General features: G+C 43.7%; 1 protein-coding gene across 7 annotated transcripts in view; it reads left to right on the forward strand.

Moving 5' to 3' along the window:
• LOC122219490 (cytidine monophosphate-N-acetylneuraminic acid hydroxylase) overlaps positions 1 to 16,545 on the forward strand; it is a 337,267-nt gene that overhangs the window by 288,114 nt on the left and 32,608 nt on the right. For all 7 annotated transcript variants that reach the window (XM_042937739.1, XM_042937737.1, XM_042937738.1 and 4 more), the window contains 6 exons: positions 3,083 to 3,192; positions 4,579 to 4,769; positions 8,834 to 8,981; positions 9,294 to 9,375; positions 11,001 to 11,138; positions 13,473 to 13,608. In XM_042937739.1, the coding sequence (XP_042793673.1) occupies positions 3,083 to 3,192; positions 4,579 to 4,769; positions 8,834 to 8,981; positions 9,294 to 9,375; positions 11,001 to 11,138; positions 13,473 to 13,608 (805 nt within the window). The remainder of the gene's footprint in view (positions 1 to 3,082; positions 3,193 to 4,578; positions 4,770 to 8,833; positions 8,982 to 9,293; positions 9,376 to 11,000; positions 11,139 to 13,472; positions 13,609 to 16,545) is intronic.

Raw genomic sequence — 16,545 nt, forward strand, 5'->3', positions numbered from 1 at the left:
TGCCCAGAGCTATGTCTGTGGCCACTCATAATTGCAACGGGGGCATGGGAAATCATGATTTTTAGATAGGCATAGCATCACTCCTAAGGAAAATGAGGATGCTAATAGGAAGAAGGAGGGAACAGATTTTGTGCAGACCACCAACCATGTCTGCAACAAAATCACCTTACTGGGAAGGAGCCAGAGGAATAAAAACCCCAACCTCACTGAGTCCTGTCACTGTCTCATCCTGGGGCTTTGCAGTGGCCAAACTCATCTGGAAGGGGAGTGATCCAAATAAGTCAGCTTCCTGAGGTGGAGAGCAGGTGGATGAGGGAGAAGAAAGGTAGAGAAGAGGAGTCTATGAGGATGAACGGAAGCCATCTGGTGCATTCATGTTTCTGGTTTCTAAAGTGCTCTTTTAAAAATGAAGAAGCAGCACAGGTGCCTGGGTGGCTCAGTCGGTTGAGCGTCTGACTCTTGATGTCAGCTCAGGTCATGATCTCACAGTTGTGAGTTCAAGCCCCGCACTGGGCTCCACACTGATGGTGCAGAGCCTGCTTGGGATTCTCTATCTCCCTCTCCCTCTGCCCCCCCCCCCCCCACTCATTCTCCCTCTCTCCCTCAAAATAAAAATAAAAATGAAGAAATAGTAAATTTTATCTTTGGCTTATCTTGAGATAATTCTATATTTAAGGTTCCCAGTTTGAGGTGCCACGTCTCGGCAGGAGCAGTGCCTAGGTTGAGAGAAAGTTGTGTAGCCTCAAGAGAGTCTTGGGAGACATGCGATTAAGACCATTAACTAAACAGTTTACTCAACAGGTATTTAAGGAATGCCTGTCGTGAGTCAGGCATTGTTCCTGGCACGCTACTGATATCGCAGAGAACAAACTCCAGCTCTCGTGGAGTCAGTAATCTTGTAGGGGAGGCAGGCCAGAAGCAAACAAGATAAGAGTATGTGCAGTGACGCCAAGGGGTAGGAAGAAAAATAATGAGAGGTAGGGGGTTGGAGAGTGCTCTTTGAGATAGAGTGGTCAGAAAGGCTTCTCTGATAAGGTGACGGGTGAGCCCCAACGAAGCCAGGTGTGGGCAGTGCTGATACTGGGAGAGCCTTCCAGGGAGACCATCTACACAAGACATCAGTCTGTCAGGGGCAGGGAGGGAGACTACCAGTACCTGGCCATGAGGATAAAGCCATGAGTGAGAAAAAACAGACTTTGGGGAGGTAATTCTTTAGGTTTCCAACTTCCTCTTTATTATGGTCACTCGGGATGACCTTGAAAATTGAAGTTGGACAGCATGTCTAAGTCTTTGTTCACACCCCTGAGGAAAATCCTAAAATGCATCCTTTTTCATTTTATGGGTAATTTTTGCCTCAGTTTTTTCCATAAGCAGGTGTCTTAAAGTGAGTGTAATTAATATTCATTTGGAAGGTGTGGAAAAGATTTTTTTTTCTGTATACTTTGAAGAAAGTGGGGAAAATGCTTGACTTTGAGGAGAGAGCAGTGTCACCATTTCCACAGGGACCGCATTGGTCTAGGACCTCATTTGCTTTCATTTAGCAATTAATATACTTGCTACCATTTGTTGGGATGCCTCCGTCCTTGGAGGCAGCTAGGGTTGACAAGGAAAACACTGAAGAATGGAGTAGTCAAGTGAACTTGCTCGAGGTCACCCAGCTATGAAGCTAACAAGTGGGGAGAGTGAGGGTTCCAACCAAACAAGGCCATCTGTCTTCGGAGACCATGCCTGTCAGCAGTTTGCCACTGGCCTCCGAGACCACGTTGAGGACCCTCAGATATAGTCCTCCCTTCCTCCGGTGGATTCTCCCCATGTGTCTCACAGTGTGGCCTCTCTAAAATTGAGTTCTGATATTAATACTCCCTTGCCATAGCGGTTAGGTATTGCTTTCCGCTGTTGTAACAGAAAACCCAAGTCAGAGTGGCCTGGTCACACCGGGGGTTGTTTTCCTTATTCCGCAAGAAGCTGGAAAGCAGACAGTCCTGGGTATCATGGCCGTTTCAGAAGTTTGTCAAGGAGCTAAGTTCCTTCTGTCTTCCTACTCTGCCATCCTTAGGATCTGGCTCTTTCCCTCAGCATCCCAAGATGGCTCCTGTTCCCTCAGGTGAAGCAACCACTTTCCAAACAAGAGAAGGGAAAGATGAAGGGCACCTAGCGTGCTTCCTTTGACTTTGTCCCTCTTTGTCAAGAAAATCAAAGTGTTTCTGGAAGCCCACTTGGGGACTTCTACTCACATCGCACTGGCCAGAGCTATAGACAGCGTACGTAGCACTATGTCAATGGCCACTCATAATTGCAAGGGGCCCTGGGAAATCATGATCTTTAGATGGGCATATCACCACTCCTAAAAAAAAAAAAAATTAGGATGCCAACAGTAAGAAAGAAGGGTGTAGGTCACCGGTAGGGTGTGCCACAATGGCTTAAAATTCGTCATTGACCTCTCATTGCTGCCACATAATAAAATCCAAATTCCTCCTTAGCGTGCTGTCTAGGGTCCTCGATGATGTACCCTGGCCTTCCTGTCCATCCTGCCTGCCTCAGACACTGTGTTCCTGGGGCATAAACCACCAGTCCCTTTGTGAATATCAAGCTCACCCCTCCTCCACGCCTTTGTGTGTGCTGTTCAGTCACCCCTTTTCCTTCACATAATCCTATTTCTTTTGTCTACACCAAGTACCCAATCTCTCAAGTCTAGCTGGAGCACGATTTCCTATTTGAAATCTGCTTTGAGTCTTAACAACCAGATTAGGTCCTCCCTCTTGCACATTCCCATGGCACCTCGAACTCATCTGTATCATTCATTCATTTAATTGTAATGAAGTTGTTTGTGTGCATTTCTGTGACTCAACTGAGGTCTCATGAGTCCCTTAAGTGCAATACGAACGAGGCAATGAATTGGCGTTGTCTGTCTCCAGCCCTTGTCTGGGCAGATATTGTTTGACACAAATGACTGTTGTGTCTTGTTTTGATTTCCCTTTGATGTTTGGTACTCTGTGTACCCGGGCCACACATTTCTATTTGAGCGATTGTTTTGTACAGTCGTGTTTGTTGTGAATACGTGTCTCTTCCCTTTTGGTTCCAGTTGTTGAAATGGATGAAGAAAATGGACTTTTACTTCTAGAACTGAATCCTCCCAATCCCTGGGATTCAGAACCCAGATCTCCTGAACATTTGGCGTTTGGAGAAGTGCAGGTAAGGAAACATTAAAATTGTTATGTTCTTAAGAACAAAAATAAAACTAAGATGTCCATTTATGTGTGTGTGTGTATTATATATGTATATATATACACATATATATAATAAAACTAAAATATATAAATATGTATATATATCTATATATATACATATTTATATATTTTAGTTTATTTATATATTTTAGTATATTTAGTTTATATATATATATATATATATATATATATTTTTACATCCTATATTACCTCGAATATTCTGAGGGAGCTATTTAGGACATGAAATAAATTTCTTCTGAACTCTTGAGCAAATGTTTTTAGGAACCTCCACAGCTTGATAGGAATCGCAAGGAAATATATTCAGAAAAAAACCCAACGAAACAACAACAACAAAAACCCATGAGCAAACGAAGTTCCAAAGGAGAGTCATGCCAAACTATTGGAGAAAGTTCGGAAGTTACCTCCGATGCCAGATTGCTGTCGGATAAGATGGCCAGCTGCATATTTCCGTATTTTTCCCTTTTACGAACCTTCCTGTGTACTCTCCTAGCTTTAAAAGAGAGTTTCCTCCAGAGGAAACACTTTGACAGTTTGGGAGAGGTAATCAAACATTTGTTTTTCTGGAATATTTGGGAAGCGTGTACTTATTTGAGGGAAAGGGAAACCTGTCGAGAGTAGGCCCAGTAAGATGGAATGTGATCGCTTGCCTCCCCTCCCGCCCCGCGCTGGCTTTCCACACCTTCTCTCTGCTTCTGGGTGTACTTCCTATTTGCCGTGGATGTGCCAGACCGTGGGAAAGGACTGAGGAATTGAGCTGGAATCCTCCAGTCAATGCCTGTTTCTCTGTCATTGTTTGTAGCTGTTCTCAGAAGACCTCGACAGCTTGAGTGTGGTAGCAGGTGATTTAGAAGAGGAATTCTTGCAAGCCGCATGGCAAGCCACCCACCCAACCTCACCGGAATCATTCATTCCTGTACCTCTCCACAGCCACTCTGGCATGTAAATCCCCAAGTGTCTGTCGCATCACCTCTCTAACTGCCTTTCCTTGTAAATTGTGCCCTGAAGGACTCGGCACAGAGGGCAGTCTGCGGCGCTGATGATAAGTGAGCACTTAGGAGCTAATTTAAATAGAGTAAAACTAGGTAGGTCAGTTGCTTTGCCACCTAAAACCAACCGGGAGAGTTTCTATTCTAACGAAGCAGCGACCGGTCACTGCGAGCTATATTCCATCTGAAGCCTCTTGCTGAGTCTCCCTTGGGTCCTCTGTCCTGTTCACGCTCGGGACAGGGTTCTCCGGCCAAGGGGTGTCGGCCAAGCGGCACAGACCTTTCGGCTCCCTGTTGCTGGCCAGGAAGGGTTCCACCACCTGAATCTCACTGTCTTCCAACAGATCACGTACCTCACCCACGCCTGCATGGACCTCAAGCTGGGAGACAAAAGGATGGTGTTTGACCCCTGGTTAACGGGTCCTGCGTTCGCCCGAGGCTGGTGGCTGCTGCACGAGCCTCCGTCTGATTGGCTGGAGAGGCTGTGCCGGGCAGACCTGATTTACATCAGTCACATGCACTCAGACCACCTGAGGTAATGAAGGGAGCGAGTGCGGCGGTAAAGGCCTAGCGCGGTTTCAGGTGCTTTTGCAATTTTGGAGGTAGGTGCAGCTGGGATGAGAAAAAGCGGACTCGGGTCAGGTGAATGCCGACATTGGCGTGGCCTGATTTTAGCAGCGCGTGCACACTTCATACTGCCGGGAGTGAGGAAGGCGCCGTGGTGGGGAGGGGAGGGGAGGGGAGGGGAGGGGGGCGCTGACAACCCTCTCTGCTTCTCACTTCCCCCTCTCGGGCCACTTGGTAGAAGTCTGCATCGAAGGATCACCAAAGCTGACTTCCTTTTTCAGTTCAACATTTATAGCAGGAGTCGGCACACACTTTCTGTACGGGCCAGAGTGTCGATGGTTTCGGCTGTACGAGCCGTGTGGTCCCGGTCGCATCTGCTCACCTCTGTGGCTGTGGCTGTGGTTCCAATGAAATCCCATTCATAGACAAGGACATGCGAATATCATGCAGTTTTCATGTGTCACAAAGCATCATTGTCCTTGGGATGATCCCTTCGGCTATTTTCAAAAGGTCAAAACCATTCTTAGCTTGCGGGAACAGGTTGCTGCGGTTGGCCACCTCCTGATTTGTAGCGCCCCGATAACCCCGAGCTCCCGGCTTTTTGCCCCTGAGTCAACCCGATCCAACACTTCATTGAAACCAGAGCAGCATCACACTGAAAATGGGAACTGAAACTCCCCTCCCCGAGGAAATCAAAAAGGAAGAGAATTGTCGCTTATAAGGCCACACACATTTGCAAACGAACTATTTAGGAAAGAGGGAAGGACATGGTCCCAATCTCTTGGTTAATTACAGGGTCATTTTTGTTCTTCCTTGTTTTGAAGTTTGTATCACTGCTGCTGGGTCGCCCATCTAAACACGCAGCAGTGCCCACAATGTTATAAAATGAAGCAACTTCAGCCTTTTTTCTCCTGCGAACCTCCGTGACAAAGTTCACGTGCAGGACACGCTTTGGTAGAAACGTCCATGGTTAGGGACGATATGTTGTTTGCTGGTTGACCGGCCCCTGGATTTTCTACTCTAAGACATGAATATGCGCTCAGTTATTTATTTAGTTCTTTCAGGAAATGCTTTATAAATGTAATTAACTGGCTGAATAACAAGTTACCTGCCGGTCACTTACGAACTGGTGACAACCCGGTATGCGGGTGCGGTGATGAAAAATCTCCGTGTCCACTGCATGGCGCCTTTGTCCCACACCATGTGCGGAAGCTGCGGCCGCACACCTCCGAGTTTCTGAGAGCCCTGGGTTCACGCACCGTGTAACAGCCGTGCTGCGTGCGAGTTCTTTTGTGTGGCCTCTCCAGAAAGAGCAGGGTTACCTACATGAGGTGATGGCTGCCCAGTGCCCATTCCAAGGCGCACTTGGCTTTCCTAAAACCTGGTTGGCGGTTTATTCAGGGTGTGGAGCACACGGAATTTGAGGGAGGGGAGAAGTTTTCATGTCATGTCGTCCAGCTGTGCCCCAACCACAGTCCTAAAAAGCAATTTAGTTTTCATTTCAGGGGCTTGTGTAGGTGAACTTGTCAGGCGTTATGACACCAGTTCTCATCTAGAGTGTCACAGCATGTATGGCCATGAGGTCTACTGCAGGCAGGTGATCGCCGAAAAGTTACTGAAGCTCGTCGGGGTCACTCCGCGAAGGCTGGTTCCTTGATAACCCCTTCCATTTTGACTCTCGCCTAGTCAGCTCATAATTTTTTTTTAATGTTCATTTATTTCTGAGACAGAGAGAGACAGAGCACGAGCCGGGGAGGGGCAGAGAGAGAGGGAGACACAGAATCCGAAGCGGGCTCCAGGCTCCGAGCCGTCAGCACAGAGTCCGATGCGGGGCTCGAACTCAAAAACCGTGAGATCGTGACCTGAGCTGAAGTCGGTCGCTCAATCGACTGAGCCACCCAGGCGCCCCTCACTAGTCAACTCATAAACATGGGGGCCGTTTTCTCCCATTTTTTGTCTCACCTTTACTTGCTGAATAAAATCTCCTGATGTCTATCAATATAGTGTCATTAGGAATATGGCACTAGGTCAGATACCTGTGGGTTTTTTCTACACTATCCAGTTATGTTTTCCAGGTTAAATTTTAGGTGAGGAAGTCACTTCCAGATTAAAGAAACAATGACTTATTTTGTCTGTACATACCGTTCCGTAAATATAATTTTTATTTGAGCTAAAAACAGAAACAAGGGGGAAAGGCCAGTGCACTTTAGAGAGTAGTCTTTAGTCAAAGAAATGTGATTTCATTGTGTAAAGGGAGGGAGTATTGTAATAGATCATATTATTAATGGATGCCACTAAGAATTGTGAACAATCAAAAAAAATCAGAAAACAATAAAACATCCATTTTAGACTAATTTGTCCTAACCCCCAAAGTCCTTTAAAATAGAAGATTTGGGTGCTGAACCCAAAGATTGAAGGCACAAAGAATCTTTCACTTTTCAAATCCTTTGTTTTTAAGGAAGAAAATTTTCTGATTTCCCCCACCCACGGATTCTGCTTTTTTGACTATCTTTTAACACAGTGCTGGAACTTAAATATTAGTACAGTTATGCAGATTTTGCTTCTGCTTTTCCTGTGATTAAATAACCTATTTCCCCTGACATTGTACTCTGTACAAGGGTAATTTTAAAAAAAAAATTTTTTTTGGTATTTGTTTTTGAGAGAGAGAGCACAAGTTGGAGAGGGGCAGAGAGAGAAGGAGACACAGAATCCGAAGCAGGCTCCAGGCTCCAAGCTGTCAGCATGGAGCCCAACGGGACTCGAACTCAGGAACTGTGAGATCATGGCCTGAGCCAAAGTCGGACGCTTAATCGACTGAGCCACCCAGGCACCCCCGTACAAGGGTGATTCTTAAACCAGACAGTACATTCATTAGAGTCTTGGATTGCCTTCCATTAGAGGAAGAGCTAGGCCTAGAATCTGAAAATGTGAACTTGAATACCAGTTTGCTGTTTCTTAGTTGAGTATGTCTGGCTGTGTTTCCTCGCTTATCAAAGCAAACAAAAAATTCAGAGGGTTTTTGGTAAGCATTAAACTACCATGTGAAAGTGCCTGACACCGTGTTTGACATGTAGATACCTTGCCACTTATTTGTTTATTATTCGTGTTTCTGCCACACCCCACAGCGTACATAATTTTTTTTAATATAATGATTGCTCAGTAAATGAAACTTGACTTAATCTATGTAGGTGTTCGAAAGCTACTTGGACGGTTCGTGGTGCACTGAGTCGGGATTACCACCAATGTTGAATGTCGTTTTCCTCTACTCTAAATTTGACTCTCTTGTCCAACTGGAAATGGACTCCCTGTGAGGACAAAGAACTTGTTCTATATACTGAGGTGTGGCTAACAACCTTTGAAAGTTGAAAAACTGCCCCAGGGTCTCCTTGTCTTGTGGCCCAGGCCTTTCTCTTACTGGGAGCTGCCACGTGGGGAATGAGAAAAAAAAGAAAATCACAGAGGTCTTCCCTGACCAGCAACCTCTTCAGCATGACTTTTTCCACCTTCTACTTTCAGTTAGAACTACCCACAGCATTCATGTAGCAGATAGAATTTGCCCGCCTGGTTGATACACGTGCCATGGGGTATGGTCTGTTCTGACCAGGAAAATGGAATCTTGTAGTAAATGCCCCTCACCTTTATACTCAGCTTTGAGGGGAAAAAGCCCTTCTTTTGGACTCTGATGAGAGTCTGTGTTTTCAATTTCTTTTTAAAAAAATTTTTTTAAAATGTTTATTTATTTCTGAGAGACAGAGACAGAGCATGAGCAGGGGAAGGGCAGAGATAAAGGAAGACACAGAATCGGAAGCAGGCTCCAGGCTCTGAGGTGTCAGCACAGAGCCCGACACGAGGCTCGAACTCACGAACCGTGAGATCATGACCTGAACTGAAGTCAGGAGCTTAACCGACCGAGCCACCCAGGCGCCCCTCAGTTTCTTCTTGATCAACATGTTGGTATAAGGAGTAAACTGTCTCTTCTACTAGGTGATCTTGTTCTGTCACCTTTCAACCTTTCCATCCTTCTGATCCTAGTTACCCCACACTGAAGGAGCTGGCTGGGAGAAGACCGGATATTCCCATTTATGTTGGAAACACGGAAAGACCTGTATTTTGGAATCTGAATCAGAGCGGTGTCCAGTTGACCAATATCAATATAGTGCCATTCGGAATATGGCAGCAGGTCAGATATCTGCGTTTTTTTCTATACTTCCCGGTTATGCTTTCTGGGTTGAATTTGAGGTGAGGAGGTCACTTGAAGATTAAAGAAACAATAGCCGATTTTTGTCTGTGCATAGCGTTCTGTAAATACCACCTTTATTTGAGCTAAGACATTTTTTCCCCCATTTACCAATGGTGTAACTCCATAGTACAGGATAATAATCTAGTTTTGGACGAAGGAGATTTCTTTCCAGAGGAGGTGACAGCTTTCTCGAATACTGAATTAGAAGCCAAACTGGCATACACAGTTGTTGCTTTTATTGTTAAATTCCAGGTAGACAAAAATCTTCGATTCATGATCTTGATGGATGGCGTTCATCCTGAGATGGACACTTGCATTATTGTGGAGTATAAAGGTACTTTCTTGCCCTCATCAATAACGAAAGAGAAAAATGCTCCTGGAAGGACGAGTGATAACCATCTTCTGCTATCTTCATTTCCCATGGAATAAAATGTATTCTGTCCTTGCCTTAGAACAGTGTGCTATCGCTCAGATAATCTTTCCAAAGAACGTATTACCAGTAATGTTGTCTATGTAGTGAGAGGTGCAAAGCTTTTTCAGAAGGGAACAGATATTCTGTATATTGCATATAGTAATTTCTTCAAACTGCCTTTATTGAATGTCTTACGTTTTGAGATTTTAATTCCAGTGCAGTTGATATACAGTGTTTTATTAGCTTCAGGCGCAGAATTTAGTGATTCAACACTTCCATACATCACCCTATACTCAACACAGGTGCGCTCCTTAATTCCCATCACCCATTTCACCCATCCTCCCACCCATCTCCCCTCTGGTAACCAGGTTTGTTCTCTGTAGTTAAGAGTCTGTTTCTTGGTTTCTCTCTCTCTCTCTTCTCCTTTGCTCATTTGTTCTGTTTCTTAAATTCCACATATGAGTTAAGTCATATGGTATTTGTCTTTCTCTGATTGACTTATTTTGCCTAGCATTATACTCTCTAGCTCCATCCATCATTGCAAATGGCAAGATTTCATTCTTTTTTTATGGCTGAATAATATTCCACTGTATGTTACACATTCATGAGTCAATGGACATTTGGGCTGCTTCCATAGTTTGGCTATTGTAGATAATGCTGCAATAAACATAGGGGTGCATGTATCCCTTTGAATTAGTGTCTTTTTGTATTTTGGGGGTACATACCCAGTAGTGCTGTTACTGGATAATAAAGTAATTCTATTTTTAGCTTTTTAAGGAGCCCTTGTACTGTTTTTCACAATGGCTACACTAGTTTGCATTCCCACCAACAGCACAGGAGGGTTCCCCTTTCTCCAAATCCTCGCCAACACTTATGGTTTCATGTGTAAGTGTGTGTGTGTTTATTCATTTATATAAACTTACATGTTATAAGTTTATAATCTCTACACTTGGCATGGGGCTTGAACTCGTAACACCAAGATCATGAGCCACATGCTTCTCCAACTGAGCCAGCCAGGCACCCCTCTTGTGTTTTTTATTTTAGCCATTCTGATAAATGTCTTATTATCTGTTGAAATATTATCATGTAATCTAATCATGCACTTCTGCCTTTCATGTGGGAAGATGGCTTTACTGCCCTAACAATCATTGAATGGAATTTGTGGAAGGTTGAGATTTCTGTTGATCCCGTCACGCTTCCTCTGCATTCTTTGGGCTCAACATCTAGAGATAATTGACTGAGGAAGTAATCTGTCTGTGATCCTGGAGTGAAATCAAGCTAATTGTCCTCATGGGACATCCAGAACCCACCAAATAAAATCAAATAGGATGAATTTATTCGCTTGAAACTTAAAAACAAAAATGCTGTTGAAGATTTTAGGTTTTCAAATCTTCCTCACCTTTTTCCTTGGATAGAAGTAATTCTTCTCTGATCAAATGAGTCACATTAAACAGACATACATGGGAGACTTCGTTGGCTTGGGAATTCAAACTGTATGATGTTCAAGATTTCACCCTGAAAACCCATCCCACTTTATTTTTCCACAGGTCATAAGATACTTAATACAGTGGACTGCACCAGACCCAATGGGGGAAGGTTGCCTGAGAAGGTTGCTCTAATGATGAGTGATTTTGCTGGAGGAGCATCAGGCTTTCCAATGACTTTCAGTGGTGGAAAATTTACCGGTAATATTTTACATCAGAGCGATGCCAAAGAGAGGCATGGTGCTTTGTTAAATGCTGTGAGAATAAACACAAAGATAATTAAGATATGGTTAAACTCCCCACAAGAAGTTTACAGTCTTACTGGGAAACCAGACTTGCAAAGCACAGACAGACAAACTAACGTTTCCAGCTCGAAATATGATGATGGAGCATGAAAGAAACATTAAGGCTATTAGGGTACATCTGAGGAATAGTCAAGAAAAAAAATCATTTGGATCATTTTGATTCATGGTGTAGACCATAGAGCCGAGCAGGAAAGGTCCGACATTGGTAATCCAGACTTCAATGTTCTTGGAAGGTAGTTCAGAGCAGAGTGTGTGCCACTTGACGTAGGCGTGTCCCCTAGGCCCCACGGAACGCTCATACACGGGAGGAGTGCCGTCACTACAGGTGACGCTGCGGGGGTTAGGGAGCAGGGGCCATGGGGAGATGTCGGTCAAAGGTCCACACTTCCAGTTATAAGAGGAGTGAATTCTGAGGATGTAGCGTGCGGCGTGGTGATGATAGTTAACAGTGTTGTTTTATACACTGAAGAGTTGCCGGGAGAAAAGGTCCCAAAGGTTTTCACCGAACACACAAAATGGTAATTACGTGAGGTGATGGAGGTGTTAACTAACCTCCTTGTGATCATCATTTTGCAATACAGACGCGTATCAGATCCTCACGTTGCATACCTTAAACGTCTACAATGTTATATGTCAACTCTGTCTCAAACCTAGGGGGAGAAAAGCGTAGGGTCCAAGGCAAGGCCTCTTCTGCTCTGAGTCTAGGGGTGGTACTGGGTTGGGATGGGAGAAAGTGTGTAAGTGGTATCCTCAATGCTGACGCTGTAAGTGTGCAATATATGTCTACTTAGTAAATTAACGTTTGGTACATGATCTCTAGCAATGCGGCAGAAATATTACTTGCAGTCTGAAGCAAGCTTCTGTTCGGTTCCTTCCTTTCTTCTATAGGTCTGTATTCATTGCCCACCAGGGTGCAAAACCGCGTGAGAGAGGAAGGTGCCTGTCTTAGGGAGTTAACTGGGGAGGCAAAATATGCCCATTAAAGGTTAGCTAGAATGATCCCATTCCCGTGTGAACATGTGTATGTGTATGTGAATGAATACATGCACCCATTTCTAAAAAGGTCTGGAGTATACGAGTGCTGGTACGGCTGGGTTCTGGGTAACTCATTTCTCTGTGTCCTTATCTGTGTTTATCAAATTCAGTAGTGATAACAATAGGAACAACTCCCTGATGCGGTGCCCTGCATGCTCTGGCCCTGCCTGATTCCCCCGCTTCCTTTCCTGCCTGTCTCCCGTTGCTTGCTATAGATCAGTCCACACTGACCTGTCATTCATTCCCCAGTCTCGATACACCAAGTGCGTTCCTGCCCTGGGCCTTTGTATTTGCCCTTTCGACCCCCTGGAGTTCTTTTGCCCCTGATCACGTGGTCAGCGCCTTCTATGTCTGTGTCTGGGTTTTATGACTCCAATGTCACCTTTGCCAACGGCTCTGTCTGACAATGCCCCTCTACCCCAGCCACTCTGCCCCTTGTCCTGGTTTACTTTCTTCCTAGCTCATCGCCCTTTGAAATGACCTTATTTATGTCCTTGTTCATTATTTGCTTCTCTCACTAGAATAAATACTCCATGAGAGCAGGGGCCTGCTTTATCTTTTCACCACTGGACTCTCAGCACCTAGAACTGTCTGGCACGCAGTAGGTTCTCATTAAAAAAATTGGATGGGTGAGTGAGCGAGTGAACAGAGAAACAACCTGTGGGGTAGGGGTGACGACCCACTCGCAGAAGAGGGAATAGACTTAATGCACCTGGGGGAGCTGCGTTTTCATCCTCAGTCTTAACTGACTCCAGCATTCATGCTGTCAACCGCTGTGCACCTGCCGGAGTATGAGCGACACACGCTGCTTTTATAATCTACCAAAATGATAAAGTCATGTCCATGTTAGAAAAGGGTTAACGCGTACAGGAATTACAGCACCCTTAGAATGCGCATGCACACAAAGGACAGCCATGCGTGCTGCCCTTTGTCTTCAGCTAGGGTCCCAGTGAGTTGCCATAGACAAGGAGAGAGTTCAGTGTCTTTGGCCGGTTTGGTAACATTTTCCTAGTAATAAATTGAAATTTTCAAAGTAAAGCGTTTGGGGGCAGAGAGCACTTTTCAGTCATGACACAGAGCTTTGTTCTGTTCCGTGTTAGTCTATCAATTTTATCTCCGGAAATAGTTACCAGAACTTCTGTTTTTCTGTGATTTCTGAACTGGGGAGATTCTAACCCAAGCCCTGTCATTGCAGAGGAATGGAAAGCCCAATTCATTAAAGCAGAGAGGAAGAAGCTCTTGAACTACAAGGCCCGGCTGGTGAAGGACCTACAACCCCGAATTTATTGCCCCTTTGCTGGGTATTTTGTGGAATCTCACCCATCAGACAAGTATGGCTGGACGTTTGGTACCACATTTTTATGCCTAAGTTAATGTATGCTGGATGAGTTGTTTAGCTGGGAATCAACACGGAATGGGAATGAGTGAGGAGAAGCAGTCTAGAACTTGCTTCATAGGCTGCCTGAGAACACAGAGCATGAATAAAAGCCGTGCTTGGCAGCTAGAATCCATTCAGAGAGATTGTCTCTGAAAGGATCCTGGAAAGGGTGAAGGCGACGGCTGTGGGCTGAGTACATGCCAGGAACTAACCTAGGACTTTTAGCCACGCCATTCGAATCCATCTTCCCAGGGATGCTGTGGGGTCGGTACTATTACACCATTTTTGCGATAGGGAATCCAACTCAGAGAGGCATGGGACTTGCACAGCCGGGCTGTTGGAAACGCTGGAGTTGAGAAGTGAACTCTGGCGCGCCTGGTGCCAAAGCTGTCTTCTCTTCACCACGCGGCGGCCCAGAGTAGACAATCGTGTCCCCATCACATTGAAGCTCCCTTCTCATTCTGGGGTATGCGAAATGGTTGGCGACTATAACTCTTGGTCTGGTTTTTCAATTGTGTTTTTGGAGGTCGGTGGAGTTTCTTTGAGAATGTTATTTAAATGTTGTTTTTAATGTTAAATGTTAAAATGTTATTTAAATGTCTTCAGTTTAACGGTGCAAGAATGATAGTCATTCGTGTCAGTACTGGGTCTTGCGCAAAATTCACTTGTTATAGTCACTTTGATACCAGGTCATCTTTGAAAGAGTCAGCAGCTGACTTTTAATAAACTTTCTCTCAAATAGGAATATCTATCCCAGGGGGCTTTCAGATTTAAGGAACATTGTTTTTCGTGCGTCTTAACCGCTGTCTTTAGATCGGATTGTCCTTCCTGGGAACTTGACTACTACCAGATGCCTGAGCTGGAGAAATGCTTTTTCTTTTCTCTCAAAACATAGACCCTTTGATAAGAAGGAAACGTCCAGAATTTCCTATCAATTCCTAAAAGTTCAACTAAACATTTGTAAGATCATTAATGTCCTTTGAGACATCGATTGGAGCTGCTAGGGCTGAGTTGTCCAATATAGTAACTACCCGCCACACGTGGCTATAAGCACTTTTAAAGTGGCCTTAGTGCAGTTGAGGATTACAGAAGTTGGCGTCGGTGGATCGATTGGGTTGGAATTATTTTTTCCATGCACCGATACAGTGTTGTAATGTGTTTTGTTGACTATGTTACATAGAGAGCTCGTTTCACAGCGGTACTTGTGTTCATTGTACTTGGAAATTCGATTGAACTAGTTACTATGTTAAAATATATTTAACGTATTTTTCTAGCTTAAGGAAAAGATCTTAAGGAAAATAGGGACACATTTGAACACGAGTTCAAGCCTCACGTTGAGCGTGAAGCCTACTTAAAAAAAAAAAAAAAGTGCAAATTTTTCCTGAAACAAAAAGAATGCTTACCAAACGTTCAGGAATCATAGAAAGAATCTGGCATCGTGACTAACATTTCTCTGATATTATACTGCATACGAACAAGCTACATTTAAAGCTCCAGGGAGAGGAAACATGTATTTGTGACTTAGTCATACAGGTTGAATGTTATATTGAAATTGAATCTTTTTCTAGTACAATTCAATAATGATTTTACACATTTTCTAACATGAATCAATATGCAGAAGATGTTATTTGTAATTGGCAGGAGTATATAAACTGCAAAAATTACAAACCAAATTTGAACAATGCTTTGTTACTGTTTATAATTTGCCACTGCTTTTCAACTTATGCATTACCCTCTTTGAATTCAGTGTCAATACTAATGAGTTTACCCAAGAGTTACTGAATTTACTAAACTTGGGCAGTAAACTTGGGTAGTTTGAAAACAAATCCATTTTGCTTCAAAGTCAAATCAGTTCTTCCCAAGAAAGATGAAGCAGTTTTATCAACGTACAGGTGAGTACTACATGAAAAAATATTTTTGGTGCTTGATTCACTTACTGAAAAACTTTTAAGCATGTTTGGAATAACTTGAACAAGTGAATCTACTCTTTCAACTGTAAGTATTATGAAATTTAAATGTTGATAAAGTTTCTTGATGAAAAGTTAGTATTTGAACTGAGATGTACTCTGATCAAGATGTGTCCCATTGAGAAGTACTGTAATTACTGTGGCTAGAGAAATACTGTTTATTTTTTTAGTCCTCAATTGTGTTTTCTATAAGGAAGGTCCAGGTACTTGAAATGTCACTGTGCTTCCCCACTAAGCAGCTATATCAGTTACATTTTTAAACTTAAAAAGAAACCCAGATGTACTTTTTTCCCTAAGAACTTCTTACTTTGAAGGAGCATAGCCCTTATTAGAAACCTTTTGGAATTGCTGGATAAGCCTAGATATAAATTCAAAGAATGTGTTCATGTATAAACATACACACCTTTTAAAAATGCGTATGTCAAAAGCAATCTTATCACAAGAAACAGCGCCAAAGTAGGAATGAAATTTTGGAGCCTTTGGTAACACAGGAGACATGCCCATCTATTAACCCTATTGATGCATGTTTAATCTGAGGGACAGAGGATAGACATGAGTTGAATTAACGGAGGTAGACAGCAAATGAAGGACTTAGGGAACCAGAGAAGGGTTGTCGGTGTCGAGTGAAACTTACACAGAACCAAGGGAATGAGCATCTCCAATACTGCTGGCAGTTGATGACCCTCAGAAACTCCCCTCAGGTTTTCCCTAAATTCTTTAGTTGTCTAAAGAAAATAGAGTTATCAGTAGATAACTCTGTCTCACACTCAATCTTGGTATAGAGCTACATGGCCATCAGTTAATGTAACCAAAACAAACTTTCCAGTGCCTACTATGGTAGACATAGCACAAAGATTTCACTTGAATGGCGCTAAGATTCAATGTAGTTAAGAACCAGGATAGCCATCAGAACACACACCAGT

This window comes from Panthera leo, chromosome B2 (genome assembly GCF_018350215.1).
Source record: "Panthera leo isolate Ple1 chromosome B2, P.leo_Ple1_pat1.1, whole genome shotgun sequence".
NCBI classification, from domain to species: domain Eukaryota; kingdom Metazoa; phylum Chordata; class Mammalia; order Carnivora; family Felidae; genus Panthera; species Panthera leo.